General features: G+C 46.7%; 1 protein-coding gene across 1 annotated transcript; it reads left to right on the top strand.

Moving 5' to 3' along the window:
• Window positions 1-3,092: 3,092 nt before the first annotated feature.
• On the top strand, window positions 3,093-13,689 carry LOC116950833 (procathepsin L-like). Its single transcript, XM_032968932.2, has 8 exons — window positions 3,093-3,248; window positions 7,394-7,549; window positions 8,870-8,992; window positions 9,747-9,905; window positions 10,593-10,817; window positions 11,408-11,573; window positions 12,163-12,268; window positions 13,180-13,689. Exons 2-8 carry the CDS (start codon window positions 7,415-7,417, stop codon window positions 13,277-13,279), a joined length of 1,014 nt encoding a protein of 337 aa, XP_032824823.2. The 5' UTR covers window positions 3,093-3,248; window positions 7,394-7,414; the 3' UTR covers window positions 13,280-13,689.
• Window positions 13,690-17,232: the final 3,543 nt, after the last annotated feature.

The following is a 17,232-nucleotide window of genomic DNA, read 5'->3' as shown; positions in this document are numbered from 1 at the left end:
ACTCTCTCGTGTCACCCCGACCGATATATGAACAAAATGTCGACGTTCCGATCGCAGTTCCAGTGCAGCGTCGAAGTGTTCGCCAGTCTCTTATTAAAGCGTAGCACAATGCCATTTATCCATTCGCCACTTATCTGCTACGATCAATTAGCCGCTCCCAGCCGCCGCAAGAGTGGTTGGGTTTGCGCACGTCATGGGAATAATTGTCTTTAGTGATGTATTTATAACGCAACTAACAACATGGCGTTTTAATGGATGAAGAACCGATTTTAAAGAACTGCTACCTCGAAAAGAGGACCCATATCTCACAGAGTGTCTGCCTATAAATATCTGTCAGTTCATCAGTATTAGTTTAAGCAAAGTCTGACGGTTGCTAATCCACTGAATGTCGAAATGGATTCATGGATTTCTTGTATTACACCAATGCTACAGAAAATCAGAATCGGAATGTATTTATACTGGAGGAATCCGATGCGCTATTAAGTTGTGTTTTCCCCAGAAGGCAGTGTGCCCGATGGGATGTGGAACAACAACCCGATTGGCGAATCACCATTTGATACTCGGCTCAGCCAAAAAAAGCTAACTCCGGATAAACTAAACGAGTGTATTTTTATTTTGCCAAGTAAGGCCCACTGAGCTAAATAGCTATTTTCAAAAATTACCTGGCCATAAATCATAGCTCAACGAAGTGGCTTATCACGTGGAAATTTACAGCAGCCAAATACTCTAAAAGCATGTTTCTAAATGTGGAGGGAAAAACCAGGAGGACCCCGACATAAATCAATGCGACCACGGGGAGTGAGACACACGCACACTTCAAATATACAGGCATCGTCAGGGTCGGGATCTAACCCACGACCTCCCGTATGCTGAGCGAGGTAGTTAACATCTCGCCACCGTGTCACGTGTGTGTCGCTTCGATCGTGACAGGACAGAGTCTCGTGATACTTAAAACTGGTCCACCCGGAGTAAAATCCTATGAACCGAATGTTGAACCGAAGCTTGGGGTGCATTGACAAAGGAATGAGAATCTCGCCTGGACTTGGTGGGGAGGGGGATGGGTGAGCAGCTGCCTCTGGCAGGTATTATCTTGTTCTTTGTTCAATTCCAGCCAGTTCTCGCAGGCGGTTAAAGATGGAAAGACACCCAATCCAAAGTCACGAGTTGTGATTCTTTGTTGGTGCCAATTCCTGCCCGTGTCTCAAAGGGGAGTCGCCGTTTCAAGATGCGCAAACCCACGGATGAGTGCAGTTTGTCATTCCCGTGTGTCGTACACGCGCAGCGTTCTTTGTCTAATACACTGCTGGATGACCATACTTCGCCAAAGCTGGTCAGTGGTGAAGGGAGCATTGAAGTACGGTACACCAATACGTTGTCGTCGGCCTATTATCTGGAAATATATTGATCATCTTGACCATACAATATAAAGTGTGGAAAGTTATCTTAAGTCAACGACTTTTGCACGACTCCTGTCCGTGATTTTTTCCGGACAAAATTCAGAATTTGTTTTCGTTGATAAATTGGAGGCTTCGAATAACGAGTCGCAGATAATAAAAGGGTCGCAGATTGGAGGGGTTGGGTTTGGGTGTACTAAGATCCTATCATTGCGAACAGCACTTGTCCCAACAGTCTGTTGAAGAGGCTTTACTGAGTGGTGCGTACCTGCATCGAACCAAGCGAGACCCGAGTTCGATTCCCCGCTCACGGCCAACACCAAGTGACGATTATCTGAACCGGTCGTGGGCCTCCCCCTAGGCCGACTCAGCCAGTGTCGTTTTGGCCTTCATAGGTGCTCGTTAACAGCACTTGCCCCAACAGTCTGTTCAGGCTACACGTGGGATTTTTGATGGTCATACCGTGTACACGCGGGTGTGGGTCGATGTGTCAGCACGTGTGTGTGTGTGTACACGTGGATTCGTGTGTGATGTGATGATTGTGTACGCCGGAGTAAAGCAGAATACCATAGAACCACACTTTAAGGAACGCAACAGGAGGATTTCCTCCACAAATCCGGCTAACGCCTGATGAAGCTAGTTGTAATTACTGGCGAAACGTCGTACTCAGATCGTAAATGTTGTGGCTTGGCTCTCCAACACACCGGTGTACTGTGCAAGTAACGAATTGGCCACGTTCTGTTTACGAGACAAACCTTACTAATTGGCCGTGTCGGGTGGTGGCGGGTTTAACGACACACATTTATATATTTACGCGATCTATCCCCAAAAAACCCTGTATTATGAACAGAGGAATGGTCGGTAAGTGAACACATTGGGCTCTATGGAGGAACTACACTACTATACACTACACTAACATACACTACACTATACACTACTATACACTACACTATACACTACACTACTATACATTACTATACACTACACTATATACTACTATACACTACTATACACTGCACTACTATACACTACACTATACACTACACTACTATACACTACACTATACACTACACTACTATACATTACTATACACTACACTATACGCTACGATACACCACAAATTGGACTCCATGGAGGCCCTTCGTTAAGCGATTAGTCGTGAACAGGGGCTCTACTGTAATGTAGGAGGGGAGCTGTGGCACGAACTCAGCAAACAGAGTTCGACTCCAGCCCGAAAACCAATCGCAAAACAGTGGCCAATATTCCAACCGGTTCTGGGCCTCCCCGTGGGTCTACTCGGCCTTAAACACACGAGTATATTAATTTAACATCGGTGCGGGGCGCGATTGTCAGCTTGCGTGTGTTTGTCGTGACAATTCTAGATTTTTTTCACTCCAGCGCTGTCCTCCAGACAGTCTCGTCCCTTCACCTGATGAAGGCCGCTTGTGTTGTGGCCGAAACGTCGTGATTTTTGTTATTTTATTTTTTTACCCACGTGACTTTACCCAATAGAACCAAAGAGTGTGTTTGTCGTGACAAGTTAAAACATGTGGCACACCCCACCACCAACATCACCATCAATTTGCTCGTGTGCCTCTTTCTCTTCGTTTGTCAATGGTCTCGTGACTCCGGTGGGGCGGGTGGGGGAGGGGGTCTCGTGACTCGTGACTCGGCTGGCACGCCCCCTGAAGCCCAGCCGGGGAACGGACCAATCGCGGCGCGTCCCCCGTAAGCCCTTAAAAGGCGGCTCAATTCGCACGTGCAATCTCTACAGCCGCGCTTTGAGCCCATCGCTTCGCTGCACCACCGCCGCCGCCGGCTTCGCTGGGCTTTGGTCCTCCACTTTTCTCCAAGGTAGCCGCTGCGTGCTGGCTGGCTGCAATCAACGGCCAAGGGATTGAGCGTGGGGTGGGAGGGGGGTGCTTTGTTTAAGAGGCGCTGTGCAATTGTGTCGACCACGTGCTTTGTATGCTACTGACTTGGCCACGCTGGTTACGTGTGTAGTTCTTCAACGAGGCACACACACTTTTATGTCGAAATCGGTCCACGGATTCCAAGTGTTGAATCCATGCCTTTTGTATTTTTTGCACTTTCGTCAAAGGCTGTGTGTCTGAGTCTTTTGGATGATTTTTTTTAATGTGGAGAGACCGATTATGGGGAGGTGCATTTTATTTTTCCTGTGCTCCTTTGGCTCAGAAATATGATGTCGTCTTGTATATAATACGTTATACCTAAATATATATTTTATATATACCACTGATAAGACGACGAGGCATTGTGAAAGTATAGATGCAATCTCTGGTGGGTTGAAAAAAAAATCATCACAAACATTGCCTTCAAAAACGTGAAATATAACAGGTGACAATTGTTAAACCCGCTTCATGGCACATCCAGAGGCGTTAAAGTTGAGATACTTTATTTGCTTGTTCGGCCTAAAAGTGTTTTACTCTGCATAATTGAGACTTGGGACAAAATTTACCCTAATATATTGCATATTAGAACATTGTGGCTCATACAAATGTCATAGTAGTGCCGTTTTAGAAACGTCTAGGCTACGTGCTAAGCTTGCAAAACCTCTTGGAATCATGTTTATACTCAAGTGTTGTGGTCACGGTTTGTTAACATGCTTTAAATAATCAAACGTTGAATATGCGTGTTTTTTATATATTCTACATAGTATTGTGTACTCTACCAGATAATGTTTGTAAAGCAAAACGCATGCTAACGTTAATATTTCAGTATTTTTGTGTGTACCTTGATTTTTACGTGGTTCTTGGTGGTGTTTTTTTTTTAAAAATGAGTTATGGACTTAGTGGTTTACGTTTTAAGGGTAATAAAAGTAAAAACCCACTTTTAATAATGAATCGGCTTATTTTAACGGGAGATTATCCGTTAATAATTATTTTAATAAGTTGCTTTATAAGCAAATTATTTGACGATTCTGCGTTTTTTTTATGTGGCGCATAATCTCTATAAACATCTCGACACATTCGTAACTAACACTGTGGGCTTAATAGGAAAAGTTTTGGGCAATTTCCCTTAGCATAAATAGGGTTAAGAGTTAAGAGACCTGGTAATTTAACCCCCATGGGACATGATAATAAAAAACCTGATGCTTCAATTTGTTTAAATGGCTTAATTTGTAATAAATAAATTTGTGAAAAATATATTTCCTTTAACATTTAGTTGCATTTTCATCATGCCCCATTGTCTAAAGTGCAGTCTGAAACTCGTGTTTTCTGGTGTTGTGGCGTTAATGACGAATATGTGAATTTTATAGGTTAATATAACAGACTGTGTTCATAAGCGGTTATAGACGTTAACATTTTATACAAGTTTTCCTTTGTATACGCCACACGTATAACAAGGAAAACCATGGTGTGCAATCTGATCATGCAGCGTGGTATTTGGTGTTCATCTACGGTACCGTTTTTTGCTAAAACATTGTACTGTCGGTCCAAGTGGTACATTTCCACACTTTAACATTTGGGAAAGATAAACCTGTTTGGCAAAAAAAAGTACGTCCTGATAAATGTTATCGACTTCACATCCTTTACCTCTCGAGGCGCGGTTAGAAGGCACTGTTTACATCTCTTTTGGCATTTTAGGTGTAGCCGAATCTTAAGGAACAAACTAATATTTAGACTCGAAACGACGATCATCAAGCAGTGTGCCTCTATATCTGCCCTTCTACGCAAAAATTAAACCGCTTTACACATTCATCAGCCACACGACCCTCTTGGATACGTTTTTTTCTTTTCAGTAACATTGGGTTTAACTGTAGAAGCACATTCTCGACCGTTTTTGTAATGTGTTTTTTTTTATAAGCGTTTGTGCCCACAGCCTGTGGTTGGAATCTGTTCGGTTATATTCGTAGAATGTTTTTTTACCTAAGTCGCCAAAATAAATACCAGGGGTAAAGGAATACGCAGAAAGCCACGAAGAGTGGCTTTTAATGCGTGAACGGTCCCGTTTTTTAAAAACTGCATCCACCATCTTCGCTTAAAGTCCCAGCATGCAAGGCCTTCCATCGCCACCCAGATGACCCTTGTCCCATTTTTATTCTTCTAATAAAATCGCTCCACACTCGCGGCTTCATCGGTAACGATAAAATGAACTTTGGGATGAGCCAGCTTTAGTGAATGTGGCGATTCTATGGATTTTATTCGAAATTTTGTAACTGATTATTCTGGTTTCTCCTGTTTTTTGCGTTTTACACTTCGCCGTTTTCTTTGTTTTTAGTCAACACGAGGCAGGCGGTGTCAACAACGCCTAGGTCATGGAGCTTTAATTATAATACATTGCTGTGAAATCGCCAGTTTAAAATTATCAGCACTGGGGAAATTATAGCTAACCCAACGTGGTGTGGTGCCACCGCTGCTGCTACTAAATTGGACCACAGAATTGTTGATCGCTCTTTGTGCGAGTGTTCACCGACACACACTTTTTGTTGTTGTTCGTGCAATGGAGGTGGGTGGGAGAGAATTCCAGCTGGTCACCACCACAAAGTCCTTTGTTCTTGAAGCAGTGCCCCACAAACAAAGGGAATGGGACATCAAGCCCCATTGTTGTGTGAGCTTGCCACACTTTTTTTTTTAATGCTCACGGGGTTAATTCCGTACTGTTTTTTTTAATTGAAAGTTACATCCGTCTCAAAAGAAAAAATATATTTTTTTGTAGTTTCATTTGGAAGATACCCAGCGCCTGGAATAAAACGTCGGACGTTGCTTATTAACACGCGGCACGATGCGAAACGGCGTCGGAAAGCTCTTAATCCATTTGGGGCCGCTTTTGAATTGTGGCATTTTTAAGGTTTATTTGCTGCTTGGTATTAAAAAAAACACCCATTACGGTATACCAAAACAACAATGGGTGTTTGCAAGTCTACACTGCTTGAACAACAGTTGATGGATCACACAGACGGTGTTGTACTCTTAAAACTGAGACCCAATAGGCTGACATGGCAGGCCAGAAAGTGAGATTTCTTTTGACCTTTTTCGACTTTTGAGTCGTCATCCCCTTGTAAATGCCTTGTTGTAGTTTGACTCCTTTCTTTTCGGACGAATGATTGAATCGCATAACTAAAGCCTGTGTTAATGTTTACCTCATTATTGCAAACGTCTTCAATACAGCTAGCAACAAGCACCCACCGCTATCCATAATAATTGCGTATGCAGATGGCTGCCTCCTTTGTTTGTGCCAGATGCCAGGCTTAAGTCACACCCCCCCCCCCCCCATCATTGTGTTCCCAGTTGGCGTGTGGCCGTGTGTGTACCAGCACCTGTCCTTGAGCAAACAAATTATTTGACGGCTGGCGAGCTGGTTAATGGTGCACAAATAACAACATTCATGGTGCACATTTGTCATCCCTTCTGTGGCTGTAGGGACTCCTTCGTAGCGTGAGAATTTCGTGTGCTATTTATACTTGATGCCTGTTATTTATGAATGTGTTCAGTTTATCCTGCAGCGTTTTTTTTTTATTTCTCCAATGTTCATACATCTATAAACCGCATACAGATAAATGGTGAACCGGATTAAATTTAAACCCTTTAATTGTTTAATTTGAAATATTAAAGTCTCGGTACGTGTGTCAAATGTTAATAATCGTCTCACATTAATTGCATCCAAAATATAATTTCAAATTCGCATCGATTATGCATGTTATGTGCAGTATGCCGGACATCCCAAAAACCGAAGAAGTTTTCAAACCAATTATTCCTGCTTCCAAAAGTTTCACAATTGCTTTTTTTTAGGCAAGTGATTTTAATTATAGGCTACAACCCTTAACTCGCTGCAATGGAGACTTTAACAACGTTGTGGCCAAGACGGAGATTGGTAAACCCATGGTCCCCCTTGTGTGTGGGCTTCTGTGTTCTGACACATGCCACTTTAAATTAACCCTTGAACCCATCTAATTCCCTACGAGGGTCATATTGTTAATGTGAACGTCCCACCCCCCCCCCCCCCCGTCTTATTAATGCCTCCTGCCTGCCTTGCAGCCGGTCCTGACTGACGGGAAGATGAAGCTGCTGCTCGTCGCTTTGCTGGGGGTCGTGGCGCTGGTCTCTGCGGCCGTGGCCTCTCCGTTCCTCGACCCGGAGCTGTCGTCCGAGTGGGAGTCCTGGAAGGAATTCCACGGCAAGACCTACGACCAGGTAGGGTCACGTGCGCACACGCTCGCCCACCGCGCACCGCTGCTTCTTGGTTCAAAGGCCATCCACCCTCCTCCCAAGCAGCGTGATGATGATGCGCATGAAGCTGTTGCACTGCAATACCGTCACTTGAGGGCGCTGTGGCGTCGCTTGAGAGGGCGCTGTGAGCAACAGCAGAGGCATCCGGTTTTTTTTATTTATCACGAGCTTCTTTGCCCGTCCAAAGACGGAAGCTGTAATATTTGACGAATAATTTGAAACGGAGTATAATTGTATCTTGTGTAGATTTAATGGCGGTGAATCTTGCACAAAACTACGTCATTAAAACACCACTTCACTGTGTATAATTGGCCTTCAATTTGTTCAAATTCGCTGCTCTGATGCTTTAGTCTCTTTTGCTTTTGGTCGCTGTGGTTGAAATACATTGGAATTTGATACAATATATGGAAAATCACCGAGAAATGTCTATTTTACCATAATGTAGAAGCATTAATTAGACTTGCCTATTGTTTAAAGTGCTGAAGAAATAAATAAAGACACCAAATCCGCTTTGTTGCTGCCTATAATTATTTAATTGATTCACTTTCAATAAAGAAATGTCAAACTTAAAGCGAGTTTGCGGAAAAAAAATATATTTCCGCTCGACCTTCTGCACGAGTGTAAAAATCCACCCGCTCATGAATATTAATGACCCGGGGGGGGGGGGTGGAGTGACGCCACACGCGCTACACACAGACAACATTCTTGGCTCCTTATAGTAGTCATTTATTATTCTTTTCGTTTACCCAGGAAAGCCTCAAGGACTCTTAGGCATTTTTTTCTTCCCCTCGAGGGTCCTGCCAGTTTTTTCTCTAATGGTTATCGGGCATGGGGCACTTGTTGCTGTGTAAAAACCCAATTGAATATGCCGATTATTTTATTTGTTTCAGCATTGCGATTTTTGTTTTGACCAAATCCGGTTACTTATTGCCAAGGAGGGGGGGGGGGGGAAGCCAGATAACCTGGGAGGGGAAATCCCATGCAGACAAAACGGAGAAGATTCAAATTCCACAGAAATTGGGCTCCAGTTGGGACTTTAATCTCGGCCCTTAATCCTGAGCCACAAGTTGTTACCGCTGTGCAACCCTACCTGCTGCACCTAGAAGTTGTTTATTATGATCAAAGCTTCAAATTCACGTGGGAAACAGCCCAGGATCTAGAGCTCGTCTGTGTGGCTTTTGCGAGGATCCGCAGCTCGTTGTTTTTCGGGTTCAGACTTTTTTCTGAATGGTGCCTATTTTCTTAAAACGGACACAATCTGTTGTCCGGCCTCTTGTGGTGCAGAATGAGGAGGGCTGGAGGAGGATGATTTGGGAGAAGAACCTCAAGAAGATCGCGGTGCACAACCTGGAGCACTCCATGGGCAAGCACACCTGGCGCATGGGCATGAACCGCTTCGGTGACATGGTGAGCCAGGAAGGACATCTTCATCTCATCCCTTACTGGATGGCGCCTCTAGTCGCCTGGACAGGCGTTCTTTTTTGTGGCCACAATGTCGTGAATGCACTCAACAAATGTCAGACTGTGCTGATCGATGCACTTGGGTTTGTTGCCCCTGAATAAAATAAAAAAAAATAGCCCACTTCTTCGGTTTTGCGCCAGAACATGACGTGCCTTTACGCAAGTGACTTCCATGTTGATTTCGCAAGTGAATGGTGGGGGGGGGGGGGGTGAATGCTTGCATGAATGTGGCAGACTACAAACCGCAACTAAGCACTCTTATTTTGGGTATATATGCGGTTATGTTTGGGGGAGCAGTAGTGTAGCGGTTGGCGCATTGCACTACGAACCTGGTGACCCGGGTTCGATTCCCACTCACAGGCAACACCAGTGACAATGATCTGAATCGGTCCTAGGCCTCGCCTAGGTTGACTCGGCCTCAAATAAGTACCTGGTGCGATGTGTAAAAATTGCCACTGGGAAGACTAAGGCGGCCGGGCGTGGTGTTGGCCACCCCCTCGTGTGCCGGCCTTAATAGGTGCTCACTAACAGCACTTGCCCTTACAGGCTATACAGGGGATCTTTATCTTTGTTTTATATATAATATAAAAAATGCAGCTTTTTAATATTCGTGCTGTAGATACAAATAAACAGTGAGGGGTGGCACTGTGGTTAAAGCGCTCGTTTTTTACTCTCCCTTGTCAATGTGCATCTCGCTCAGACAAAAGAGGAGTTCCAGCATACCATGCTGGGCCTCAGGGGCTCGAATGACACCAGCAAGGCCTCCCGCGGTGCCACATTCATGGCGCCCGCCTTCTTCAAGGCTCCCGAGTCCGTCGACTGGAGGAAGCAAGGCTACGTCACCGACGTCAAGGACCAGGTACCACACCGCTTGCCGCACGTCCTGCGATTCCAGCGGTGCTCTTTAGAAGGTTGTGGTCTCTGCGGATTGCTCAGATAAAACCTTCAAACGCCCGACTCTTGTGCTGTCTGGGATGAGGGTGGCCAGGAGATGGCAGAGGAGGTGGTGTTCTCAAAACACTATGGCTGGTGGACCATCCGACCCAGTATAGTTGCGGGTTTCAGCTTTCCCTTGATTAAACTTGCACATTGTAACGATGTGGGGTGGTGCGGGGGAGGGGGTCCTCACGAACCCCTCTTGCAAGATGGGCGCAGTGTGCCAATATCGGTGATTAGGAGACGAAGGGGGGACCTGGGGCATGGTTGTTGGATTGTTGCCGCCCATATTGTGTTGCAATGGCGTTGCTCGCTCGGTGCACCAACTCTTCCAATCCTGTCGGCCTAAATCGGTGGTTCTTAACCCTTACTGCAGCCTTGGCACCCCTTTGGTTCTTAATCGTGAAACATTTTATTAGTTGATTAAATACATAGATTTGAAACAAAGTAGTTGTACTTGCGTGCCCGTGCTCAATTTGTTTTAATGTACCTTCTAATAGAAAAAAATCTGGCATGTTTTGCACCCGCAAAGGGCATCTCGCACCCCCAGGGAGTGCGTGTACCCCAGGTTAGGAACAACTGCGCTAAATGGTGATCTTTGTCTCCACAGGGCGACTGCGGCTCTTGCTGGGCGTTCAGCACCACGGGCTCCCTCGAGGGACAGCACAAGCGCAAGACTGGAGTGCTCGTGTCGCTGAGCGAGCAGAACCTGGTGGACTGCTCTTCTGCCGAGGGCAATAACGGCTGCAAGGGAGGACTCATGGACTTGGCATTTACCTACATCAAGAAGAATGGTGGTATCGACTCTGAGGCGTCGTACCCGTACACGGCAAAGGTGAGGGATGGGTTTGAGGTCGGTGACTGCAGGTCGTAGTGGCATCTTGTCTATACCCAGTTGGGAGACACCGGTCTGTTATGCACTTTACTGCAATCCTGATCTGAACACACCTGGGTCCGTTCTCAACTGCAACTAACACCGGTGTGGCATTTGAACTTGTCTGGAACCTTTCATGTAGGGCTTCCAAATGAGTACAGGACGTGGCTCCAATATGTGGCCAGATTTATGGATGGCTAAGTTGGCCCCCGATGTGTCTTGTCGGTCTCTGAAATGCCCCAGTGCCAACCCCATCAATTTCGGGAACGTAATAGCAGTTGGTGCTTGCTAATGATGCAAATTCTAAGGCCACGGACGGTTTTCAATTTGAAAATGGTTGGCATAGCCTTCCAATGTGTTTTCAGTTTAGGGGGCCACGTGTTGTTCGCCCATTGTTTTGCTTCCATGCGCCAGAACATTCTTCAGCAGCTGACTTGGGCCATTTTTCAGTACTTTTCTAGTTTTTTAAAGATAATTGAGGTTGGACTATCTGTTTGGGGCGGGGGGGGGGAGTGTCCGATGCTAACGACGTGTGGCGCACGCGAGTGCAGGATGAGAATTGCAAATACAACCCCAAGAACAAGGCCGCCGAGGACACCGGCTTCGTGGACATCCCCAGCGGGAACGAGGAGGCCCTCAAGAACGCCGTGGCTTCCGTTGGCCCGGTGTCGATCGGCATTGACGCCAGCCTCGAATCCTTCCAGTTGTACAGCTCCGGTGAGCGACCACTCCAGGAAGGCACCGATTCCAAAGCAACATTCGTATGACCGTAGCGTGGATTTCCCCCCCCCCCCACAGTTGTATTGCTGCAAGGTGTTCTGCACGACATCCGTTCGATATTTTGCTTCCCCGTGCTGTTGGAGCGTCCATCCAAATATTTGGCTGTTCAAAACGCTGGAATGTGCCAGATTTTTAAGATATCGATTTTGGACCTCCCTTTTTAGGTCAACTTGCTACGCTTAATAATAACTCTAATTTTGAGGTCACTCAAACCCAGAATTTCAGTGCTGACCGGTTAACCTTCCGCCCCTGTAAAGTGGTGCCTCTTGAGATCATTGACACTTGACATGTGTTCAATAACACTGCCCTAAGAGGGGAAAAATATGTATCATGAAGTTACATTTAGTGCAGTCGCCCTCCATGTCTTGTCAAGAAGGGCCATTGGTAAAAAATGGCACCAATTTTTTGTTTTTTCCCTTGGGGGCAGTGTTATTGACAACTACGTTTTGGTTATTTGTGTTTTTGCTCCCATCCCCTGATTTCATATTATGAACTCGGGATACGTGTGCTGTCGGTGTATTTTCAGGCATTTACAGTGACAGCGATTGCTCCAACAACCTTGATCATGGCGTGTTGGTTGTGGGCTATGGTGTGGATGATGACGAACGTAAATTCTGGATTGTCAAGAACAGGTGCGTGGCTACAAACACCACAGCTACATTGTGTGTATATATATCATGGCTGGCGAGTGTTGGTGTGGTTGCCACACTGCCCTACTACACCCAGTTACCTTAGCAATGATGCAGCGCATCCTCCACCCATTTGTCATTTGCGATTAGAGCTTCCCAAGGTTAGCTTGGTCGTACACGATTACCACACGTACCTGACTGAAATAAGTTATGGGTAGGTGCAATGGTGGTGTGAACGTCAGTGCTTGGGGAGACCAAGGTGGCAGGGTGTGCATGTATATGCGCTGTATCTGTAAATATCTACTTGCTAACTGAACTTTCCCACTATACATAGGCTAAATATAAGCTTTGTGAAGACTCCAAGGGTATGATGTATGTGGGGATAATGAGTACTACGCTGTAGGATGGCAACGGTGGTCATCCATGGGCTGGGACCCTACCTTGAATGTGGAATTTCCACAATGGCATGGGGCGCTGTAACGCTCACCTGAGCAGCGGATATACATTTGTTTTACTTTGACCACCGCATCCCATTGTGTGCAGTGCTGCCCTTAGTCGGTGCTGTCTAATGGCTCTGGTCTTGTTTTTAATACGCAGGGAAAATGCCGTTCTCTGCACGCGAGCAGCTTTCTTTGCAATATTTCCAGCACTGCGCTAATGCTTGTCGACCTTTGTTCATAAATAATGCACGTGGCGAGCGGTTATCTGAACCCTTCCCGGTGGGCCTTTCCCTAGGTCTCAACTAGGCCTTTCAGTACCTGGTGCAGCCTTAAACGGTAGTGGTGGAAGGAGGTGAAGGTGGCCGTGCGTGGTGCTGTGTGCCATCCTCCAAACAGGAGGACGCTAACGGCAACGTTTGTTATTCGTTTTAGGGTTCTGTAAAATTGATGGAACTTCTTTCTGTGTGTGTGCAGCTGGGGAACGAAGTGGGGAGATCATGGATACATCCTTATGGCACGTGATAAGGATAACCTGTGTGGCATTGCCACTGCTGCAAGCTATCCCCTGGTGTAACAACCACCTCTAGGCCTCTGCACAAGCATGCACACACACTTGTGTGCACGCATACACATGACTGTTAGTGTTTGTTAAACTCTCTTACAAGAATTTAGTTTAGTTTTATCCACTCTTTATTATGTACTTTAAGCCACTGGCTTTTTATGTCAATGCAACAATTGTTGGTGACTACTACCAGCTTCAATGCAAGGCCTACTGTCTAAAATGTAGTGTTATGTCTGCAATTGTGCTAATATCTGAAAATTGCCTCGGTTGGTGACTTTTAAGAGTTTTTTTTTAACGAATCTACCTCCCTTGGACCAGGAACACTTGAAACGAGTGCAATTGTTTTTTTGAGGTTGTATTAGCATGTTGCTAAAACATTGCCAGTTTGCTTGATCTTAAATAAAAAAACATTTTAAAAATTTTCCGTCGAGTCTGTTTGCATTCATTCTCTGGCCGTGCCGCAGTCGAATTGGTCAAACACGTGATTGAACTTATTGAGTAAAAATATTGCCAGTTGGAAGGTTCAGCTCTCCATCAACCTTCGGTCGACGATTAGTACGGCTTTGAGTATCGATTTTAGTGTTGTCCTGTTTGAAAATTAGTTCCTGTTACTGATGCAGACTTGTACAATGCGGGCTGCAAAGAGCTAAAACATTGCACTCATTTGGGCAGAGTGTTTGAAACATGTTCAATTGCTCAATTCGTTATTTATAAGTAGTATAGGGTATGTATGGTGGTACCCAGAGCCGTCATGCGCTATGTGGCTAGGGTTATATTCTCATCGGTAGCATAGTGGTTAAGCGCACTGTGCTATGAAACCAGCGACCAAAGTTCGAGTTCCGCTCGCGGCCAACACCAGTGACTTATCCTGGGCCTCGCCTAGGTCGACTGGGTCTCGAGTACCCAGTTTCAGGTGTAAACATTTCTTCTAGGGAGACGAAGGTGGTCGGGCGTGGTGCTGGCCGTCATAGGTACTTACTAACAGCACTTGCCCCGACAGTCTTAAGGCTATACGGGAGATCCATCTTTTGTACTGCGATACCATTACACAAAGTGTAAAATGTTACATCGCACAAGAAACTTGTGGAGGAAGTGGACTAAACTGGAATGTCAACACTTCTCCTTTGTGGCCATGCTTTTTGATACAATGGCATGCGTCAACGTAGTGTGCACTATACATAAATTATTTCAATCCGATTTTGAATATTCATTCTACTTTCCACAACCATGTACCGCGTTTGTAGCAGCACTCCACAGGCAGCCTGTATGTGTAATAAAGCACTTCCCCGACGACTTGGGACTGGCGTTTTCTTTATCTTGTATATAAAAGGGAAATTTGTGAGTCCTGCTCAATGTTTAGCATACTTCTGACATGCAACAAACTTAACTTGGCATGTGGGTAGCTTCCAGACTATACACAATGCAAAATGTATAAAAATACTTTAGTATGTTGCACGAATAAGTAATGGGAGGAGCGACATAACCCTGGTGGCAACCAGCATAGGAGCATGCACAATAAGGAAGAACGCATTTGACTGCAAGAACACGGAAGTAAGGCAAACCCCAAACACAAGGGCAGGGGCACATGCGAAATGTTAACAATCGGAGCGTCTTAGAACGCGTCCACGATGCTGGACCATCCCCAGCATCCGTATCCGGCCCAGCGCGGGTTGGCTTGGCAGAAGGCGGCAGGGCGTTCGGCGGAACGGTGGTAGAGCCCGCTGCAGCGGGCCTGGATCGACTGGGTTCATCCTCTGCAGCGGAAGTCAATTCCTCGGTTGCTGTGGGTGGTAAAACAGAAATCCTCGGGATCAATCTGCAACCGCTTTGGCTCGTTGGACACATCGGACCCCAGCAGGCCAATTTTTGGGGATTGCGAAGCAACACGCGGAGGAATGAACGGTTTCAAACGCGATGGGTGATTGAACCGGCGATGGCAACCCACCTGAATGCGTACGCATTGTGGACTCCTGACCTCGACCACCTCAACAGGCCCGTGCCACGGCCTGTATAATTTGAGAGAGGTTCCAACAGGCACCCGAGGGCAATGAAGCCGGGCCTGGTCGCCGACAGACCACGGCAAATCGAGGAGTCCTGAACATGGTGGGGCAGAGTCTGTTTAATGCTTCCACCGGTCGTGTCTAACTGGGTGTCAATAGGCGGCACATTCTCCCTTTCCGTACATGAGGGGGGAAAAAGGAGAAAAGCCCGTGGAAGCGTGAGAACGCTGGTCACGTGTAAATTACAATCGGCCTGCTTGTCAGTGACAGTGTGGCAAAGCATGGCGGGTAGAGTCCGGTTCAAACGCTCGACCATCCCGTCGGTCTGAGGATGGTAAGGCGACGTCCTGATTTTTCTAGTGCCCAAAGCGTCACAGACGTCACGGAGCAGTTTAGAAGAGAAATTGCGACCTTGGTCCGTAAGCAATTGTTCTGGGGCACCCTTGTCCATCACGTACCCATTCAAAAACGCATCGGCGATGGAGGACGCCGACTGATCGGGCAAGGGCCTGTGCCATCGGCCACTGAGAAAAAGTATTCCATACCCACCAAAAGGTATTTGTTACCCCTGGGAGTGATTGGAAATGTGTTTAGGACATCAAGAGCTACCAACTCATTGATACGCGTGACCGAGATGGATCACAATGGTGGATGACCCTTCTGCCGCGGCGGTTTCCGCCGAGCGCAATCGGCGCAGGAGCGAATAAATTTAGAAACGTCACCTGTCATGCCGGGCCAAAAGTAATCACAATGCAGCGTCAGCAAAATTTTTTTTTAATGCCCAAGGTGTAACAATATCTCGCTGTGCAACACGCGAAGCAAGCTGTCACGGAGGGCAACGGGAACAACCATCTACTATCGATCCAACATATCCTCCCTCCACATCAACAGGCCGTCATGAAAATCCAACCGGCCACCGTCAAACGATGTAGGAAAATCGGATGTGTGTTCAGCACAACGTCGGAAAGTAGCCGAGGAATCGTCCCATCAGCTGCGGAAGCTGCAGGACGCTCGTCAGCCAGCACATGAGCAGAGCGCAAGTCCTGGCTGACATGCTACCCCAGGGGTGGGCAAATGTTTTGACTCGTGGGCCACAATGGGTTCTAAAATTTGACGGAGGGGCCGGGCCAGGAACAGATGGATGGAGTGTTTGTGTGAACTAATATAAATGACATGTAAAAATCATTACATGAAAGGATTTGGCCTTTAACAGGTAGCAAAGCATTTATTTGCAAGGCAATTCAACAAATTGCAGGAACATGAACAATACAAAAACACGTTGTAACTCCCGGTCAAAGTGCGCCATCTAATGGGGAAATGGAGGCATTACAGGAGAAAGATAAAATTTAATTTAATAATAATATTTCGACACGTTCGGCAGGCCGGATTAAAAAGCCCAACGGGCCGTATACGGCCCGGGGGCCGTACTTTGCCCATGTCTGTGCTACCCCCATTGGCCGCAACGCAAGCCTCAAAAGCCGGTCGAACACGCGAGGCGGGAATAGATAGAAGTTGAAAAATCACATCGGAAATTATAGTAGCGGCAGCCCCGGTATCGACGAGGACGCGAACATCGACGCCCTGAATGGAGCCAGGTACCGTTGAGGATCCCGTGGCCGCCGCGACTACGCGACGTGCCAGCTTTTTTCCCATTGCGTTATCGAAACAGGCCAACCTTTTGTAACAGTTCCCGAATCGTGAAACGAACAACGTCGCGCCGTCATGTGAAAAGCATCAGGTGACGAGTTTGGCCGGGTGTTCGATGTGTAACCGACTCGCCTGTACGGGAGGATGTTGGCCCCGTCGGAGAAGGAGTCGATGCAGCCAGCGGAGTCGGAGGACGACACCGGCAATCCCGTGCGGAATGGCCCAACACTTGAAGCAGGTGACGGGCAGGCTGGCGGGCTGGCCAGTCGTAGGACCCCGCCGTCGATTCCAGCGAGGAACAGACGCCGCGAGGTCTCA

Source organism: Petromyzon marinus, chromosome 40 (assembly GCF_048934315.1).
Source record: "Petromyzon marinus isolate PM22_M1 ecotype Great Lakes invasive population chromosome 40, UKy_Petmar_22M1.pri1.0, whole genome shotgun sequence".
Taxonomy (NCBI): domain Eukaryota; kingdom Metazoa; phylum Chordata; class Hyperoartia; order Petromyzontiformes; family Petromyzontidae; genus Petromyzon; species Petromyzon marinus.
This window is presented reverse-complemented; position numbering and strand designations above follow the sequence as displayed.

What these genes read in the sequence shown, in the direction of transcription:
- LOC116950833 (XM_032968932.2), top strand. Translation starts at nt 7,415, where the DNA reads ATGAAGCTGCTGCTCGTCGCTTTGCTGGGGGTCGTGGCGCTGGTCTCT. An exon ending in TGAACCGCTTCGGTGACATG is followed by an intron (nt 8,993 to 9,746) that starts GTGAGCCAGGAA and finishes CATCTCGCTCAG; the next exon opens with ACAAAAGAGGAGTTCCAGCA. An exon ending in TTCTGGATTGTCAAGAACAG is followed by an intron (nt 12,269 to 13,179) that starts GTGCGTGGCTAC and finishes GTGTGTGTGCAG; the next exon opens with CTGGGGAACGAAGTGGGGAG.